The sequence below is a fragment of the Brassica napus genome, chromosome C8, assembly GCF_020379485.1.
Source record: "Brassica napus cultivar Da-Ae chromosome C8, Da-Ae, whole genome shotgun sequence".
NCBI classification, from domain to species: Eukaryota; Viridiplantae; Streptophyta; class Magnoliopsida; order Brassicales; family Brassicaceae; genus Brassica; species Brassica napus.
The window spans coordinates 1537403-1556912 of NC_063451.1; the positions used below are offsets into that span (position 1 = coordinate 1537403).

General features: G+C 37.1%; 1 protein-coding gene across 1 annotated transcript; it reads right to left on the reverse strand.

Moving 5' to 3' along the window:
* Nucleotides 1-4073: 4073 nt before the first annotated feature.
* On the reverse strand, nucleotides 4074-17750 carry LOC106397729. The gene is made up of 5 exons (XM_022716118.2): nucleotides 17190-17750; nucleotides 9142-9553; nucleotides 8735-8971; nucleotides 8330-8632; nucleotides 4074-6071 (listed from the first exon to the last, which is right to left on the reverse strand). The coding sequence occupies exons 1-5, from the start codon at nucleotides 17591-17593 to the stop codon at nucleotides 5952-5954; spliced, it is 1476 nt and encodes a 491-aa protein (XP_022571839.2). The 5' UTR covers nucleotides 17594-17750; the 3' UTR covers nucleotides 4074-5951.
* Nucleotides 17751-19510: the final 1760 nt, after the last annotated feature.

The window sequence follows — 19510 nt, forward strand, 5'->3', positions numbered from 1 at the left end:
GAGTCGTCGTCTCCATCCGGTTCAAGCTCGGCATGAGACCTTCCCTTAACCCCACTGACGAGTCCTCGTCTCATTTATTCACTAGTTTGTTGACAGTTCTCGGTTCAAACAGTTGTCACGGTGGCTATACGCGACTCAAGAGTCTTAATGGATATAAAAATGGTTTATATCAATGTATGGAATAAATGTGGCCTAACTAGTTGTGTTTTGGCACGTAAGCTAGTTAGGCGTAGAGACAAAGAAGGCTTAATTGTTGGATTATTTGTTCTATTTTTACTTAATATAGGAATTTTAATTTGAGTGTTGGAGTCGTTTTGGAGTCGTACGTTCCTTACTAGTTACTTGTTTTGTTTCTCGACTTAACAAATTCTCAATTTGAAGCAGTATACATCTTAATGAATTACTGACTCAACCTGTATCTCGATAAATCTTTTTTTTTTTTTTATCTTGATAAATCTAATTGCATACCCTTTTTTTTACGGTTGTGAAGATGTTTTTTTCTGTTAGATTGATGATGATATATATTAAATTATTAGGTATTCGTTGATAAAATTAAATTATATAGATGTTCAGTAAATGTGTAAGTAGATCTCGTTCTTAATTTTATTTGGGTGAAAATATTAAGATTACAGATCGAACTAGTTCAGTTGAACTGTGCTGTTTTTCTTTGTTTTTAAAATGTTTTCTTGTTAGCATTTAAGATTATACATTAAAATATCGATAAATGACGAAACATGCAACGTTTGGTAACGTAAATTCTGCTGCCTTCAACATGTGCAATGTCACAAGATCCGAACCATATGGAATATTTATATATTTTTCCACACGAAATAGTTGAACTTTGTTTCGTGAAAAAATGACTAAAGAACTTCTTGAAAGAAAAATTTGGAATGATATGAATCTGCAAAAATGGTGGTTAGTTAGTGTTTAGATATAAAACTAAAAATATTTGCCATTCATTCAAGCATTACAACGCAAACGCAAAGTCTCTGCAGACTGCATCCAAAAGCGAAACTTCCTCTTGTTATTAAAAAAGATTGGGTCAAAAGGAAAACGAAGACATGGGCTTTTAAGCACACAGAAGATTGATGAATTGGGCCAACAAAAGAGGAACAAAATCCTACAAAAAATAGCTAAGAGTTTTTTTTTTTTTTTTTAACTGCATTTATTCCCTTTCGGTCTTCCTCCTCAAAACAAGATATCATTAAAACAGTTGCATTGCAGCAGGAAAAGGAAATATTAATAGAATAAACTAGAGAAACTAGTGTGAAGCAGAAAATTTGAAGCGGGCTGATCGATTGCCGGTCAAGGCTGGAAGTGTTCAAACCAAAGCGATAGATAGGATTGATGGCCAGTAGAAGAAGACAAGCGTTTTATAGGATTCCTGGTCCAATCCTAAAAGGCGAGCCCTGATTTGCATTTGAATCTCCCGCTGAGTAACATGAAGAGGCTTCAGAACAGATGAGTGAATTCTTGAGTTTCTCTCACGCCAGAGAAAGTAAATGCATCTTTGGAAAATAAGCTTCACAATTGCTTTAATCTTCCTGGTGCTTGTAATTGATTTCAACCAAGATATGACATCAGCAAATATGGGTGGAGGAATCAGGGCGGAGTGAGTGAAGAAGGAGGACCAAACTTCAGTTGAATAGCTGCATGAGAAGAAGATATGGTCGCTTGTTTCAAAACCTGTTCCGCAAAGCAAACAATGAGGGGGAACATTGATACCCCAGTAAGCCAGTTTGTCTCTTGTTGGAAGCCTCTGCCACATTACTGTCCAGGAAATGAAAGCGTGCTTTGGGATTTTTTCTTTGAACCAAACCTCTGAGTGCCAAGGCACGGTAGGAGGATCAGGGTTTAAAGCTTTGTGAGTCTTTGATACCGAGAAAGTGGAAGGAGGATCAGTAATCGATTTTCTCCAAAGATAAAGATCATAATCAAGGCTGGTAATAACAAGGGTCTGCTGAGGAAGGCAGCTGCAGAGGAAGCATAACAGAGGGTGCCGGCCTCGAGGTACCATCCATCCATCAGGTCCCACAACTTCAGACACCGAGGCTAGGAGTTGAATTCCTGATACTTGAGGTCCGGTGGAGCCAACAAGGTCCAAAAGACTTCCAAGACCTGTCCAATTATCAAGCCAGAAGGACGTTTTATTACCATTTCCCAATTGACAGGAAATATGAGGTTGAGCAGTAGTCCTCAAATTTAAAAGTTGTTTCCAAATCCAGCTTCCTGTGTTAGAGAAATCTGAGCACCAGAACGATTTGCCTTTAGAGGTTGAGTTCAACCCAAGCCACCCAGAGAGATCCATTCGAAGAGAACAACAACCAGATGAGCTTCAACCCATAGACCTGATTAAGGCCTAGAAGCCGCCTTAGCCCCCAAACCACCAGATTCTTTCCCCGTGCATACTGACGTCCAAGAGACCTTTGCAAATCTTGCAGAGTCAGCCCCCCCGACCAGAGAAAGGCATTGCAGAGCTGTTCCAGTTGCTCAAAGTAGGATTTTGGTAGTGGAAATACCGCTGACCAGAAGTTGATAATTCCAAAGAGAACAGTTTGAATCAGCACAAGACGCCCTACAAACAAGAGGTGCCTTGCTGTCCAAGAAGAGATTCTGCTCTTGACTCGATCAATAAGAGGTTGGTAGTCACTCTTTCGAAGCTTCTTAGGTGAAAGAGGTTGGCCAAGATATTTAACAGGGAGAGCTCCTTGCTGCAAGCTCAACCGCATAGCTAATGACAGGCAATCAGCGTCATTATTACCATCAATGAAGATCTTCGTTTTTCTCAAGTTAAGGGCCAATCCAGATTTTCGCTGAAAATCAACTAATACCCGCATAATGCCATGTAGGGAATCCTTGGATCCATCAAAGAAAATAAGAACATCATCTGCAAAATTGAGATGGGTGACACAAGAGGATCATAGCAGCTGGGGTGTGGTTTGAAGACTTCTTCTCTTGCCGCCTTGTCTAAGTCTTTGGCCAGAATATCCATTGCCATGACAAAAAGAGATGAAGAGATAGGATCTCCCTGCCGTAGTCCTTTCTCACCCGGAATGAACCCAACCAACTCACCATTAAACGAAATGGAGTAGTGAGGAGAGGAGATACATAGGGTGATCCAAGGAACAAACAGTTCCGGAAGCTGATATGCCTGCAGAGTATTTATGACGAAATCTCATTCAACACTGTCGAAGGCTTTGGAGATGTCCAATTGAATGCAGCCTCGCCTGGTTCTTCCTGGCTTCTGAAAATCTGAGACCAATTCAGAAGCAAGGAGAACATTTTCACATAAGACTCGACCCTTAACAAATCCAACTTGATTCGCTTGGACCGTTTCCTGCGTGAACTGTTTTAATCTGGTTGACAAAACCTTGGAGATAACTTTATAGGTAGTGTTGCAGAGAGATATTGGGCGAAAGTCTGAAAGAGAGGATGCTTCAGGAACCTTAGAAATAAGAGACAAAACCGTGGCGTTTGCTTGTCTGGGCATTGCTTGTCTGGGCAAATATGATGATAGAAGAAGTCACGAACAGCAGCTATCACATCTCCATCTACAATACTCCAAAACTCCTTATACCTAAGAGTTCCTTTTGGCTTATTACCAGAATTTAAGGAATAGCTGATCATATGATGCAACCATCTTCTTAAAAAATTCTTATAAATCTCTTTTAAGGAATAGCTGATCATATCTGGAGTTTCATTTGGTGCAAATTGCTAACAATGTGGGTATAGAAGAATTTATATAGCATAGTAATGTTTCTATTTGTATTTTTCTAAAATAAGTGGTCATCTTTTCGTATTTTCCTAGTTAAAGTACTAAAAATGAGATTATAAAAACTAGCTACCCTTTGTAAAACAACACGTTCTTTCCCTTGTTTTATTCGATTGTTAATGTTTTTGATTTACGGTAATTCTCTTGGGAAAACCACAGCTAATCATTGTCTGTGAAATTAATCATATGGCTCCCAATTTCACATGAATCTTCGTTTTAGACCATTTTTAATGTTACACAAATTTTTTTCTATATTTCACTCTAAAATAGAATTTATATTATTAAATAAGAATCTTTTTTATGATTATGCCCCTGACTTTTTCAATTAATTACAAAAAATTTCATTAACTTTTTCAATGACTTTTCCAATAATAAACTTAATTTTGTCGGTCAAAACAATAAACTAGATTTGTAAGGGCAGTGTGCTTCGGCCTATTAAGATAAAATAAGATAAATGTTTGTTTTGCTTTCCAGTTGAATTGGTTTTTGCGCCCAACTTGATTATTTTTGCATGTGATTTTAAAGTCAAGTAATAGTGCGTCTCATTTTAATTCTTTTCAGCAAATTAAATATTTAAAAATATAAAATATCGACATTATAATTTTTTCATAATATAAACATTACAAATTATATTTTTAATAAAAACTATAATATTTTTTTCTGAATATAGTAACTTTATGTTATTAAAATTATTTGTTATTATTTGCTATATTATTTATACCTTAAATAAATAGATATGTAAATAAAATAATTTTCTAAATATTTCTCCCAATTTATTATATTGGTGATTAACAATATGAAGATTTTTTTTATTTTACCTCAATTATTTTAAATGATTTAAAACAGAAATGTAACTAGAACCGAAAAAATCGAAATTTTTATATATCCATACCACACAAAATATCAAAATATTCAATCACTTTAATCAAAACTAAACTTCATATATAACAAAAATTGTTCATATATTTCTAAACCAAAAACGACAACCAAACTGAAATCGAAAACCAATAAAAGCAAATTAGAGTCGAACGAATACCGAAAATGTTTATAGCGAAATAAATTAGTTAACAAATAGTTATATCAATAAATTTGTCAACAAATATACTCTCGCGTTTTCAAAGCGCGAGTCAAAATCTAGTAACTATATTATAGAGTAATTCTATTATAGAGTTGGATTTGCTTCAATGGTTCACTCTATAATAGAGTTACTCTATAATAAAGTGAAATATAGAGTAATGTTTTTTTACTCCAAATATAGAGTAAAAAACAAATGTTGTCTTTTTACTTCCGCGCTTTCAAAGCGCGAGTCAAAATCTAGTAACTCTATTATAGAGTAATTCTATTATAGAGTTGGATTTGCTTCAATGGTTCACTTTATAATAGAGTTACTCTATAATAAAGTGAAATATAGAGTAATGTTGTTTTTTTACTCCAAATATAGAGTATTTTTACTTCGAATATAGAGTAAAAACAACATTACTCTATATTCGACTATGTTATAAAGTAACTCTATAGAGCGAACCATTGTAGCAAAATCAATTTTATAATAAAATTACTCTATTTTATAGTGAAGTATAGAAATAATTTTTGTGTGCTACCGGAGATGCCTATAAAACATTGATAACATTGCTGTGAATGTGATCAACAAAAGCTGGAAGAAGACAAAGCATGAGGAAACAGGATAAAGACAAAGCATTATCGAAATGTTTTCTTCACTGATTCTATAATTGGTTAGCCACACTTTAGATGAATATTCTATAATTTACTTGTTGAAATGTTTTCTTCACTGATTCTTGTCCTACCATTCAAATCTCTTTCTCTACCATTCTTTGTAATTACCTATAAGTTTTGACCACTGCCCACTGACCCTATATATTTACCATCATACTTTAATTTATTGTTGCACACTCAAAGATTATCCATCCAAAAAAATATTTTAGCATATTGGTACGGCCGGTGAATAATCAAAAATGGTTAACTACAAATCTCAAAAGTTGAAAAACAACAAGCTGAGTCACAGTTTAATACGTATATGTATAGTATACAAAAATGAAGAATAACTTCTTACCAAAAAAAATGAAGAATAACTAAACCTATATGGCAACGACATATGTTAAATTTGGATAGCAAATGTAACAAACAAAAAGAGGTTATTAATAGCGTATTAGTTACGTTGCTACTAGGGATGTATATAGATGAACTCATCCTCTTTGCACTCTCGAATTCCAATTTCCAATACTTTTCCACCATTGGAAGAAGTTGGTAATATATCACAACACTGTCTTCTCGGAGCCTTCAACTACCACATCCAGAAAAGGTTAGTTAAGATCAATAAGCTTAATATAAAAAGAAAAAGGTAACACTTTACGTAATACTAGTATTTTTACGGTGTGATTATAAAATTTAAAATATATCTATTTTGAATATTTCAGTTTTACTCATTTAAATTTCAGTATTATTTTAAGAGTTAACTAGATTTTGACCATCGCTTTAAAAACCCGAGATTTGTCTCTCTTACAAATACTTTATTTTATAACTTATAAATTTATATTATAGCATAGTAATAATCTTACAATTACGTTTCATGTGTACACAATGTGTTTTGTGTAGATGTGTAAAATTTGAATACCACGAGTTTTTAACTTACCATATTGAATCAAGGGAAATTAGGTAAAATAACCAACAAATAAACTATATGTTACTAAGAAGGGGTTATTGGACAGATTATTTATAAACACATCTAAAGATTTAGGTTTTATAGTGATTCTGGTGTTATTCAATTAAAACTCTTCAAGACTATGTTAAAATTTAATGTTATTAGTTTATGATTTTGCAATAGATACTTAAAAGTTTTTAAGAGTCTGGAGCAGTGTTTTGTTGTATGACCCGGATCCGTGGTCGAATCGGTAAATCTGGTGACTCAGTAAATAATCCAGTTTAGGTTTTAGAAAATATCCACTATTTAAAAATCCGATAACATCGTTAAAAGTCCTTAAATCCGGTAACCTGACAACCGTTGAACCACCGGCTGAACCAGCAAGTGATTTTACTTATTTAAAAAAAAAAATAAGTTTCGATTATTAAAATATGTGTTTTATTTCGAAACTTGTATTGAACTTTCTGATTTTTATCATATAACATCGATTAAACTATTTTGTTTATGATTTTTAGATTTTGGTGAAGATTTCACTATACCACCTAAAATAATAAATTGAACGATGATATTTTATGTGTTTGGTATTGGTTTTCCTTTTTTTTCTTATCGAAAATCCTAAAGCTTTACTTTTCGTTTATTTTAGATTTAAAATTTATTTTTACTATTCATAGACATTAAAAGTATATGAATTTAAGTATTGTTATATTTGCTATTATACTATTTTAAGTATTCTACAGTGACTGAATTTGATAGGTATATTTCTGAATATCCTGTTTTATTTAAGTGTAGATACTTTGAAGATTAGCTTGCATATACGTGTAAAAGGGTTCAATTTTTGATATCTAAGCATTAATGTGGTAAATATTATACAAATCCAATAATATTTTAAAGTTTTGAAATCGCGTATTTGTAGGTCATACGGTATCATGAGTTTGGATTTAATAACAGGGATTTTTTTTTCTTTTTTTTATAACAGGGAAATTTTTGTTGTAAAATGATATTTTGCATGTTAATATAAAAATCTCGACTGCTTTTATATTAATACATATTGTATAGCACTATCATGTTATTAAAACATATTCTATAGCCCTATCATATGATCTTATAATACTTAAACGAACCATAAAATGATATATAGAATGTTCATAAACAGCAATATTGTTAATGTATATTATAATAGTAATTTGTTGAAAGTATACACGAAAATTATTATAGGGCAAATGTTTTAAACCAGTAGGTTTTGTGTTGACAGTAAAAAAGATATGTTTTGCTATCTTAACTAACTACGCTGGAAGAGAAATGAAATTTAAAAATAAGTAGTTATTGGAATTAAATAGATTTAGTGAAAAATAACTATAATTAAAAAATATAGGTTTTAAATAAAGCAGTGGCAGTGATCGGTAAATACTATTAAAAGAGTGGCACTTCGAAAAAAGGTATTCTGTTTTAATAGTATTGATACTCAAAGTTCATTCCAGATCAATACTGAAATGGATTTTTTGATTTTTTTTACCAACAACTTAAATTACATATAAATATGCGAACTGATGTCAAACTTATCTGAATTATATTGAAGTTTTCTTGTAATTTGAAACATCTTAATGTATTTTCAAGCATTTATCTCTTAGAAAAAAAATCTTTTTTCCAGGCATTTATCTTGCACTTCTTGTAAATAATATGTGACATTCCTAGTTTTGTTGGTACCTAATTCTAGAGTAAAAGGGATAAGTATTTCTAGGGAGAATTTCACTAATTGACATTTCAACAAATCACTACTAATCTAGCAAATGATTTTCACTGATGACCAAAACTTCATTATTTATCCTATTATCCAGATAGATACGCAATATCTTTAATCCAAAACCAAATTCACAAAACTAAGAAAAAGTAGAATGACTTACTTGTCTGATATCCGGATCCAACCTTGTTGAAAACACTCTAACCTCTTCCATTTTTCGAGGAGATGAAAGGGGATCGTACGTGCAATTCTGGTAAGCTTGCTTATACACACTTTTAATAGTTCCATCACCGGGAGAAGAAGAAACGTGTTCCATGAAGAAAGTGACAGGTCTTTGGCATGGATCAGGATGAACATCTCTTGTGTTGAAGGTGTACACTCTTGCCAACCCGCCGTAATTTATCCATGTTCGAAACGTTTTTTGTGTTCGCAAAACATCCCGTAGAAATAAATGCCTACTCTCAATCTAATTTTAGGGACGCCCAAAAGTTATTTTGAATTAATAACCTTAAGTTACATGTCATGCAGAATCATGTATATAGTTAGGGCACAAAACGATATTAATTACCTGAACAGCATAGCCCCAGGAGACAGAGATGGTCCAAGAGTGCCAACGGTCGTAGCAAACGGAGACTTGAAATATACGGAGAGGATCAAGTTCTACGGCGGAGAAGAGGTGGCTGACGGCCGAGAATGTGGTTGAGTTTGGGAAAATTGGATCAATGTGGGCCATGTGGTGTAGAGACACCAACGGTCTCGTTGAATGTGATGTTAATATTCCCAAGGCATTTCCTCTCACATCAAACTGATTAATTTTTTTTTAAAACGACAACATTTAATCATTAGCAATTCAATAAAATCAATTAATTTTTTTGATTTTTTGTAGAAAATACAAAAAATCTATCTTTGTGAAATATTTTTTTCTCTCTAAAACATCTAACTTAATGAAAGGGATGGAGTGAATTTTTAGTAAACCTGATGGAAGCCAGACTCATGAGACAATCCAACTCCAAGCTCAAGCATACAAGCATGAACCCTAGAGTCTCCTCCGTACAAATGTGGATACCTTTCGATACATGAATCGAAAACTTTAGCTAAAACGTTAGCCAACGAGCTGCTTATAGCGATCCCTCCACCGCCAAATGCCATGTTGTGTCCGAACAACGAGTTCTGGTAATAAATCTCGGAGCTTGCTCCAATGTAATACCATGATGTGTGGTCGTATTTGGAGAGCGTTCTTGCGAGGTTTTCAGGGATGAATATAGTGTCGTCGTCTCCAAATACGTACCATCTTACTTCTTCTGAGGAGGTATTAAACATCTTTACAGTTTCTATCACGCACCGAGCGATCCTAATCGCGTTTCTGTCACCGTGTTTCCAAGTGTATCTGTTGGGCAATGATCAATATATATTTCAGTAGCCGATTCAGTTTGGTTACTCTATCTCAAAATGTTAGAACCACCAAAGGAATAGGATAGGAATATAAATTCTTCATTATTAATATTTTCTAATTTTTGTGCTAAACGTGACACACAACTTCAAGTAGTTACTATATTTCAAAATGTTAAGAGCAGTAAAGAGTAAACCGGACACACAACTTTTAAGCACGACGTTAAGTAGTGTTTTAAGAGTACCTCCAAAGGTTAGAACCCTTGAAAAATTCTTAAACAAAAAAAAAATATTAATATTTTAATGCAAATTAATTCTTCTGTTAAATTCTAAATAGAAAAACATAATTACATCAATCACAAAATGACAAGTGTTCCATGAATTTATATTGAGGTTTTTAAAATCTTTTAGTTTAGAACTTCTGTTGAGATTGAACCTTGATTAGAATCTCCAACAGAAGAAGAAGAAAAAAAGAGTAGCTTAGAAGAAGCTACAAAGAAGAAGAAGAAGAAGAAGCTTGAAGAGCAAGCAACGAAGAAAGAAGAAGAAGCTTGGAGCGCAAGCAACGAAGGAACAAGAAGAAGACCAGCATGGACAACAAGAAGTAAAGGGTTAGTGAGTTGTGTAACTAGAAGTTACACAACAAGAAGAATAAAAAAAAACTAGTTAGTTAGTAAGCTAACTAAGTTAAGTTGGAGTTGGTAATAGTTGTTAGGAGTGTAAGCAAGTTTGCTTGTAAGCAACATGCCTAGAAGTAAGGTGCAAGCGGGAGTTGTTGAGTCTAGAGTTGCATGTAAGCATGTGTGTAGTAGTTAGACTAAAACTTCTATAACTATGTATGTGTGTTGTTGTAAGAAGGTATCCAATTCTAAAAGAAAAAGTGTTGTAACAATTGTGAGAAGAAACAGATGAATAAAAACGATGTAACAACGACACAGAGATTTAACGTGGTTCACCAACTTGGCTACGTCCACGGGCAAAGAAAGATCTTATTATTGGAGGCGATATTGAGTTCACAGAGTGCAATTTTAGGGTTACTTCAAATACAAGATATATATAGTAACATCTCGCATCTAAAACCCTAAACTAAACGGACTCATGGGCTTAAGCCCACGATCAGATGTAACATCCATAATAACTTGATGCAACGCTCTTGATGCAACCGAGTCGGTATGATGTACGTGATGTAACATCCATCGCCTAGATGTAACATCCAGATTCAAGGCATATCAACAATTCTCCACCTTGACTTGAATCCTCTCAATAACATATGTACCAGATGCACCTTCAAGTGTCAAATGTACCAGATGCGCTTCTCTGCGCTAGATGTACCATCGCTCTCTTTGCCTCAGATGTCCCTTCGGACCAAATGTGCTGCTTAGACGAACCAGACGCCATTTAACGGCCAGATGCTCAATTAGAGCCAGACGTTCGTTATCAGCCAGACGTCCCAATAGACCAGACGTCCTTACGGACCAGATGTCTTTACGGACCAGACGCCCCAACGGGCCAGATGTCCTTGCGGACCAGATGCCCCTTCGGGCCATATGCCCCTTAGGGCCATACTAACAGTTTGAGATGTTTAGCAAGTCTAAGCAATGCTTAAACTTGCTGTGAGGAACCAGCTTTGTGAACATGTCAGCAGGATTATCTGCAGTTCCTACTTTCTTCACTTCAATTCGCTTCTCATCTCTCAAGAAGTGATACCTCACATCAACATGCTTCGTTCTCTCATGATGAACCTGATCATTGGCTAAGCATATAGCGCTCAAACTGTCACAATACACAGTAGCCTGATCTTGATGCAAACCGAGATCATTAACCAATCCTCTAAGCCATATTCCTTCCTTCGCAGCTTCTGTCAGTGCCATATACTCTGCCTCAGTAGTAGACAATGTCACTGTAGACTGTAAAGTCGCCTTCCAGCTAACCACAGAGCCGCCCAAGGTGAACACATAACCGGTCATAGATCTTCTGCAGTCTACATCTCCAGCATAATCACAATCGGATAGCCTGTTACCAATCGTGGATTTTCGCATCCATAGATGAGACCAACATCAAATGTACCCTTCAGATACCGGAAAATCCGCTTCACAGCTGCCCAATGCTCCTTCCCAGGTTGTCCCATAAACCTGCTAACCACACTGGCTGCATGTGCCAGATCTGGTCTTGTGCAGACCATTGCATACATCAAGCTTCCTACAGCGCTAGCATAAGGATCTCGAGACATATACTCTGCCTCTTCTTCAGACTGAACCTCATACATGGTAAGATGAAGATTTGATGCACACGGAGTACTAATAGGTTTACATGAAGACATTTCGAACCTTGTCAACACCTTATTAATGTAGGCCTTCTGTGACAAGAACAACTTCTTCTTCCCCCTATCTCTAAAGATCTCCATCCCTAGAATTTTCTGTGCTGCACCCAAATCCTTCATCTCAAATTCAGAACTCAGAAGCTCCTTCAGCTTCTTGATGTCACACATCTTCTCTGCAGCTATCAGCATGTCATCCACGTAGAGCACCAAATAGATGAATGTGTCATCTTTCAATTTTCTAATGTAGACAAAACAATCATAAGGACTTTTGATGTAGCCCAACTTGATCATATAGCTGTCGAATCTCTTGTACCATTGTCTGGGAGACTGCTTAAGTCCATAAAGGGACTTCCGAAGCTTACACACATAGTCTTCTTTACCAGGAACTTGGAAACCATCCGGCTGAGTCATGTATATCTCCTCCTCAAGCTCTCCATGAAGAAACGCAGTCTTCACATCGAGTTGCTCAAGCTCCAAGTCCTAACGTGCTACCAGCGCTAGCAATACTCTGATGGAAGTATGTCTGACCACTGGTGAAAATATATCATTGTAGTCTACTCCCTCTCTCTGACTAAAACCTCTTGCAACAACCCGAGATTTATACTTTACTCCTTCTGTCGGCGATGCTCCATCCTTAATCTTGTAGATCCACTTGCATGTAACAACTCTTCTCCCTGGTGGTAATGTGACCAATCCCATGTATGATTCTTCTCATGAGACTCCATTTCGTCTCCCATTGCTGCATGTCATTTCTCATACTCGGGACAAGAAACAGCTTCCATGTAAGTGGATGGTTCATACGTATCCACTTCCTCTGCAACCTGAAGTGCATAACCCACCATATCATCAAAACGATATCTCCCTGGTGGCCTGACATCAACCCTTCTTGGTCGATCCTTCGCGATGCTACGCTTCGTAGCATCAGGCGGTTGAGTCTCCGTAGACTCCAACTGAACTTCTTCTACACGCTCATCGTGATTTTCTGTGTGTTCATGCACATTGATCACGTCATGATCATCTTGCAGCTCCACCTGTTTATCAGTGCTACCTTTCTCTGCTTCAGAACTGGACCATGAGCTTCTAACCATAGATGCTTCATCAAAAACAACATTCCTGCTTAGAATCACTCGTTTTTCTGATGGAGACCAGACCCTGTATCCCTTGACTTCATCGCTGTAGCCCATAAAAACTCTCTTCCTTGCTCTCGGCTCTAGTTTACCTTCACTTACATGATAGTAAACAGTGCAACCGAACACTCTTAGAAGTGAATAATCAGCAGATCTACCTGACCACACTTCAGAAGGTATCTTGCACTCGATGCCTGTGTGGGGACCGAGATTTATCAAGTAACAAGCCGTGTTGACTGCTTCAGCCCAAAACCGCTTCTCCAGACCAGCATTCGAGAGCATGCACCTTGCTCTCTCTAGCAATGTCTGGTTCATTCGTTCTGCTACACCAATTTGTTGCGGTGTTTCCCTGACTGTAAGATGCCTTGCAATCCCCGCATCCTTACAAAACTGATTGAACTCTGCTGAGCAGAATTCCAGACTGTTATCAGTACGAAGTTGCTTCACCTTCTTCTCTGTTTGATTCTCCACCAATATTTTCCACTCCTTGAAGCTACTGAACGCTTCACTTTTGTGCTTCATAAAAATTATCCAAGTCTTCCTCGAATTATCATCAATCATAGACACAAAATATTTGTGACCTTTCAGTGACTCTACTCTGGATGGACCCCAACAGTCTGAATGGATGTAATCGAGTGTGCCTTTTGTTCTATGAATTGCCTTGCGAAAGCTCTTTCGATGCAGCTTCCCAAATACGCAGTGCTCACAGAACTCTAGACTCTTGGTCTTGTGACCACAGAGAAGACCTTGCTTCGACAGAAGTTGCATCCCACGTTCACCCATATGTCCAAGCCTCATATGCCACAACTTAGTCATATCTTCCTCTGAGATCTCTGGTGATTCAACATTTGCTGAACCTGTAACGGTAGTACCCTTCAGCAAATATAGAGTACCGTTCATGAAACCCTTCAGAATCACATCAGAACCCTTGCAGACATTCAGAACTCCATCACCACCCGAATATTTGAACCCTCTACTGTCCAGAAGACTCATGGATATCAAATTCTTCGTCATTGATGGAACATGCCTAACCTCGTTCAATGTGCAGAATCTACCATCATGTGTCCTGAGCTTGATTGAGCCGATCCCAGCAATCTTGTAGACAAAATCATTTGCCATCTTAATCGTGCCGTCAAGTACCTCTGTGTACTTCGAAAACCACTCTCTCCTCGGTGTCATATGGTAGGATGCTCCTGTATCCAGAACCCACACATCAGAAGAGTTTGTGTTTCCGTGTACAACAAGAGCGATGTCACTATCAGACTTGGCTTCATCCTCAGCTACTGCAACAGATCCAGACTGTTGCTCCTTCTTCTTCTTGGGACAGTCTGACTTCCAATGTCCCTTCTCTTTGCAATAGTTGCAAATATCAGTTGGCTTAGGACCTCTTGGAAACGAATTTCTGTCTTTCGACTTCCTTTTGTTCCCATGTCTCTTCACACCACTGACAAACAATCCCGAAGCTTGATTGTCTGTCCTTGAGCTGGATGCCTTATGGCGTAATTCCCGACTGTAAAGCGCCGACCTAACTTCTTCCAGTCTCACTGTATCTTTGCCAACAATGAACGATTGCACGAAGTTCTCGAAAGAGTTCGGCAAAGATACCAACAGGATTAGAGCATCGTCTTCATCCTCCACCTTAACATCGATGTTACGCAGCTCCAGTAATATCGAATTTAACTTGTCAAGATGGTCGCGAAGCTCAATACCTTCTTGCATACGCAAGGCAAAGAGGCGTTGCTTCAGAAGTAGCTTGTTCGTTAGAGATTTTGTCATGTACAAGCTCTCCAACTTCTGCCACAAACTAACAGCAGTTTTCTCATCCGACACTTCGATGATGATCTCGTCTGCTAGACACAACAAAATTGTTGAGAACGCCTTCTCTTCTAGAGTCTCCAAATCAGCTGCTTCAGATTTCTTCTCTGACAATGGTCCCCAGATGCCTTGTTGCTTCAACAACGCCTGCATCTTAATCTGCCAAAGACTGAAGCTATTTCTCCCATCAAACTTGTCGATCTTCGCTCTTATTCCAGACATCTTCTCACTAGATCACAACCCGAAGCTCTGATACCAGTTTGTTGTAACAATTATGAGAAGAAACAGATGCGGAAACAGATGAATAAAAACGATGTAACAACGACACAGAGATTTAACGTGGTTCACCAACTTGGCTACGTCCACGGGCAAAGAGAGATCTTATTATTGGAGGCGATATTGAGTTCACAGAGTGCAAGTTTAGGGTTACTTCGAATACAAGATATATATAGTAACATCTCGCATCTAAAACCCTAAACTAAACGGACTCATGGGCTTAAGCCCACGATCAGATGTAACATCCATAATAACTTGATGCAACGCTCTTGATGCAACCGAGTCGGTATGATGTACGTGATGTAACATCCATCGCCTAGATGTAACATCCAGATTCAAGGCATATCAACAAAAAGAGTTAGAGAAAACCAAACATACAAATGGCAAGGAAAGAAGGGTTGATGGTCAAGAGAAGCCAAAGAAACTACAATCAAGAGGATGGTGAGTTGATGGTGGACCAAAGAGATAATGGTGAAGAAGACGTAGGTGATGGTTCAAAGAATCAAGTAGCACAAGTTAAAGATCAAAGAAGACACTAAAATCAAGGAAGGAGCGGAAGCCGGATGAAGCGATGATCAAAGTCGAGAAACCAAACCGAGAAGAATGAGACTTGCTTACCTAAGAGAAAGGAAGCAAGGTGAACAAGAAGAAGCTCACCAAAGAGGGAGCATGAGCAGGTTGCGCACGCAGCCAGTGAGGACGTGAGAAAAACTCACGAAAAAGAAAAACCGAGGGAGAAGGCGAAGAAAACATGTCACAAGAAGAAGCTCTTGGAGATTCCTCTCAAGAGGGATATGAGAATCACAAGAGAAGAAGAAGAGAGTGGGATCAAGTCCCTAAATGGAGTTGGAGATTTAATCAAGGATTCAAGAGGGAGTGTTGAGATTGAACCTTGATTAGAATCTCCAACAGAAGAAGAAGAAAAAAAGAGTAGATTAGAAGCTACAAAGAAGAAGAAGAAGCTTGGAGCGCAAGCAACGAAGGAACAAGAAGAAGACCAGCGTGGACAACAAGAAGTAAAGGGTTAGTGAGTTGTGTAACAAGAAGAATAAAAGAAACTAGTTAGTTAGTAAGCTAACTAAGTTAAGTTAGAGTTGGTAATAGTTGTTAGGAGTGTAAGCAAGTTTGCTTGTAAGCAATATGCCTAGAAGTAAGGTGCAAGTGGGAGTTGTTGAGTCTAGAGTTGCATGTAAGCATGTGTGTAGTAGTTAGACTAAAACTTCTATAACTATGTATGTGTGTTGTTGTAAGAAGGTATCCAATTCTAAAAGAAAAAGAGTTGGAGAAAGAACAATGTAGACATACAAAGATTACTCTCTTCTCTCTCTACAAGAACAAGAACAAAACGTGAGAGAGTAAAGAGAGTGAGTGTAAGCTTGTGTGATGATGATACACAAGTGAGAACAATGAGAGTGAGAAAGAGAAGAGCTGGCCGTGAGAAGAGTGAAGAGGCCAAGCCAAGAAAGAGAAATTCAACAACTTCCCTCTCTCCTCTCTCTTTAATTTTGATTATTTTCAATTTTTTTATTGTAATATATTCATGTTAAATATCTATATTGTAGGTGCACAAAAAAAAAGATATCTATATTGGAGGGGTTCTAATAATATTTTTGTACTTATAAAAATCATACTTTGGAGAACTTCTGATGAAATTTTGTGTATGCTTAGATATAACTGCAAATGTAATAACATTTTGTAGAGTTTAGACTTGAATCTCCAAAAAAGTTGAGATTTCTATTTTAGTTTATTTTAAATAATAACTTTAGATATAGTTAATAAATAATTCTTTTTAAAATACAATGAATTATTATTATTATTATTATTATTATTATTATTATTATTATTATTATTATTATTATTATTATTATCTTATATGATTTTAACTAATAAAATATCATGAAATAAAATAAAATATTTTAGAAATTATAACTTGGAGTTTTTGAGATTTTGTACTCGCAAATATAATAATAGGCGTCAGAACAAAATCAAAACCCCTTAAATAAAATAATAAGCCACAAATTATACCCTTTTTGATAGAATACAAATTATACCTGATTGTTAAATAATGATGACATATTATTGGTTTGCTTAGTTACCTGAACCGAGATGTATCTTCGGAAACACAGATCGGAGGAAGGAGAGGAGAATTTGTGTGGTTCACAAAAGACGGCAAGGGACGGTCAACAAAGACACACCCTCTCATTCTCTGAGCATTCCACCAAAGCTTAACATATTCTCTACGTGCAGGCCACGTCTTAATGCTCGATCCGATCCCAAAGACGATGTGATCGATCGCTGTTAGGCTCTGAGGTTGATCTTGAGAAGATAAGAAGTAGGCATTAATAGTTTCTTTAGATTGAAACAACGAGAGGGAGAGGAGAAGGTAGACCAAGAAAGTAAAAACAGAAAGTAGTATGCAATATATCATACGGGTCGAGATAGTTGAAAAAGAACATGAACAATGAGTTTTCGATGAGCGTTTAAAGAGATACATCTCCATAGGGGTCGAAAGAGAAAAAAAATATATCTGAAGAATGATAAATTTTAGTCTATTACCTTTATATATATAAATAAATTGATGGAAAGATCTCAAAATGAGTTATGGTACGAAGGTGGCCATATTAAAATGGTGGTCACGATGGCTATACGCGGCACGAGAGTCCTTTTTTTTTTTTTTTTAACACAAACTTATATTATAAAAGACTCAAAGAGCAACGTTTACAACTGATGCAGAAAGTCCCGAGCCCGGCTCAATGGTAGAATGAAGCTAGAAAACAATACAGAAAAACTAGAGATAGAACCATATAGGGGAGAGTTACGCTCAACAAAATGAAGAAACCCAAAGAGAAACTTCACTTTTGTTCCCATGGCGATTGTTCGAAAGAGCAATTGATAGTCAAAAACGACGTTGAAACACCTATAAGAAAAGGTTGGAATGTTGACTGGCAAGAACTTTAGGTGAGAAGCTCCAGATCCGTAGACAACATTGAGAGAACTAAGTCCTATTTGACTTAATTTGGCGCTGAAACAAGTACGATCAACTTTAAACCCAACATGGCTTACAGAATAGACTAGGTGAATCTCAAGCTCTAACTTCACCTCCAAGGAGGCGCTTGGGGAAATGAGGTTTGATGACAGAGCTGAAGGTTTAATTGGGTCCAAAACTCGGAACTCAACATTACCGTGTCGAGCCCAACAAGTTGTAACCGAAGACCTAAGCAGACAGTCATCACTCTCGTTCAACCAGAGTGTGTGTGAGCAAACATCGGATAAGAGGTAAAAGGCTTCGGGATGGATGGATCTCCGTGTAACAACTCCGGTGTGAATGTCGCATAGTTGACTCTGTGAAGAACCGTCGATGCTTGAGACGACATAATGTGATGGAATCGCAGCGGTGATGGAGTTAGTAAATCTGGCGAGTCCACACTCTTGCACAATAGTTCCAGCGACGAGGAGATCGGGAAGGCCACAAATCCGGCTTTGTGAAGAACTGTCGATGCTTGAGACGGCATAGTGTGGTAGAGACGCAGCGGTAAAAACTTCGTGAGGAAATCTGGCGAAACAACACTCTTGGACAATAGGTCTGGTGGTAACTAGGAGGAAAAGATCTAATCGATGTAGCTTAGCTCCATAGAAACCTTGGTGGGATGGAGCTGCCTCGATGTTGGATATATAATCGGTGGCATAAAGACCTGTGAGGAAGCTAGTGGGAGTTGGATGGAGGCGGTGGCTGGAGTTGGTGACTCGATCCGGCGAAGGGGAGAGACGAGATAGAGGAGTGCTCTGACACAACCTCCGAACTGGCGACGGCGACGTAAAATCCAAGACGAGGCTGACACTACAAGAAAACACAGTTTTAGCAAGGAAATTTAACGAGGAAAACTATTCCTCGTGAAATTACGATGACTTAATGATGAAATTGCGAGGAAATAACGTTTCCTCGTAATGGCCTTGTAAAATACCGAGTAAAGCTTTTCCTCGTAAAATCGTCGTAAGTTGACGTGGTTTTTCCGAGAAAAATGTGTTTCGTCGCAAATTCGTCGTAATTTTAGCATGATTTTTACGAGGAAATAACTTACGAGGAAAGAACGAGAAATCCACCAACTTAACACGTTTTTTTTTGCCACCAACCTAATTTTTCGTCGTAAATTCCTAGCAAAATTCAACTACCAGATTCGAAAATTTTCTATATATATGGAGGTTTGAACATAATTTTAAGCACACCAACAAGAAAAAAAAACGTGAAAAAAATGTCGGGCTTGGGAAATATTTTCGAGTTGCGGAGGTGGATGTATATGCATAGAGATGCTAACGGGAGAGTGACGAAAGAATATCTTGCTGGGTTGGAGCGTTTTATGCATCAAGCAGATTCTACACCGCTCGCCCAAGAAAGCGGTAAAATATTCTGTCCTTGTAG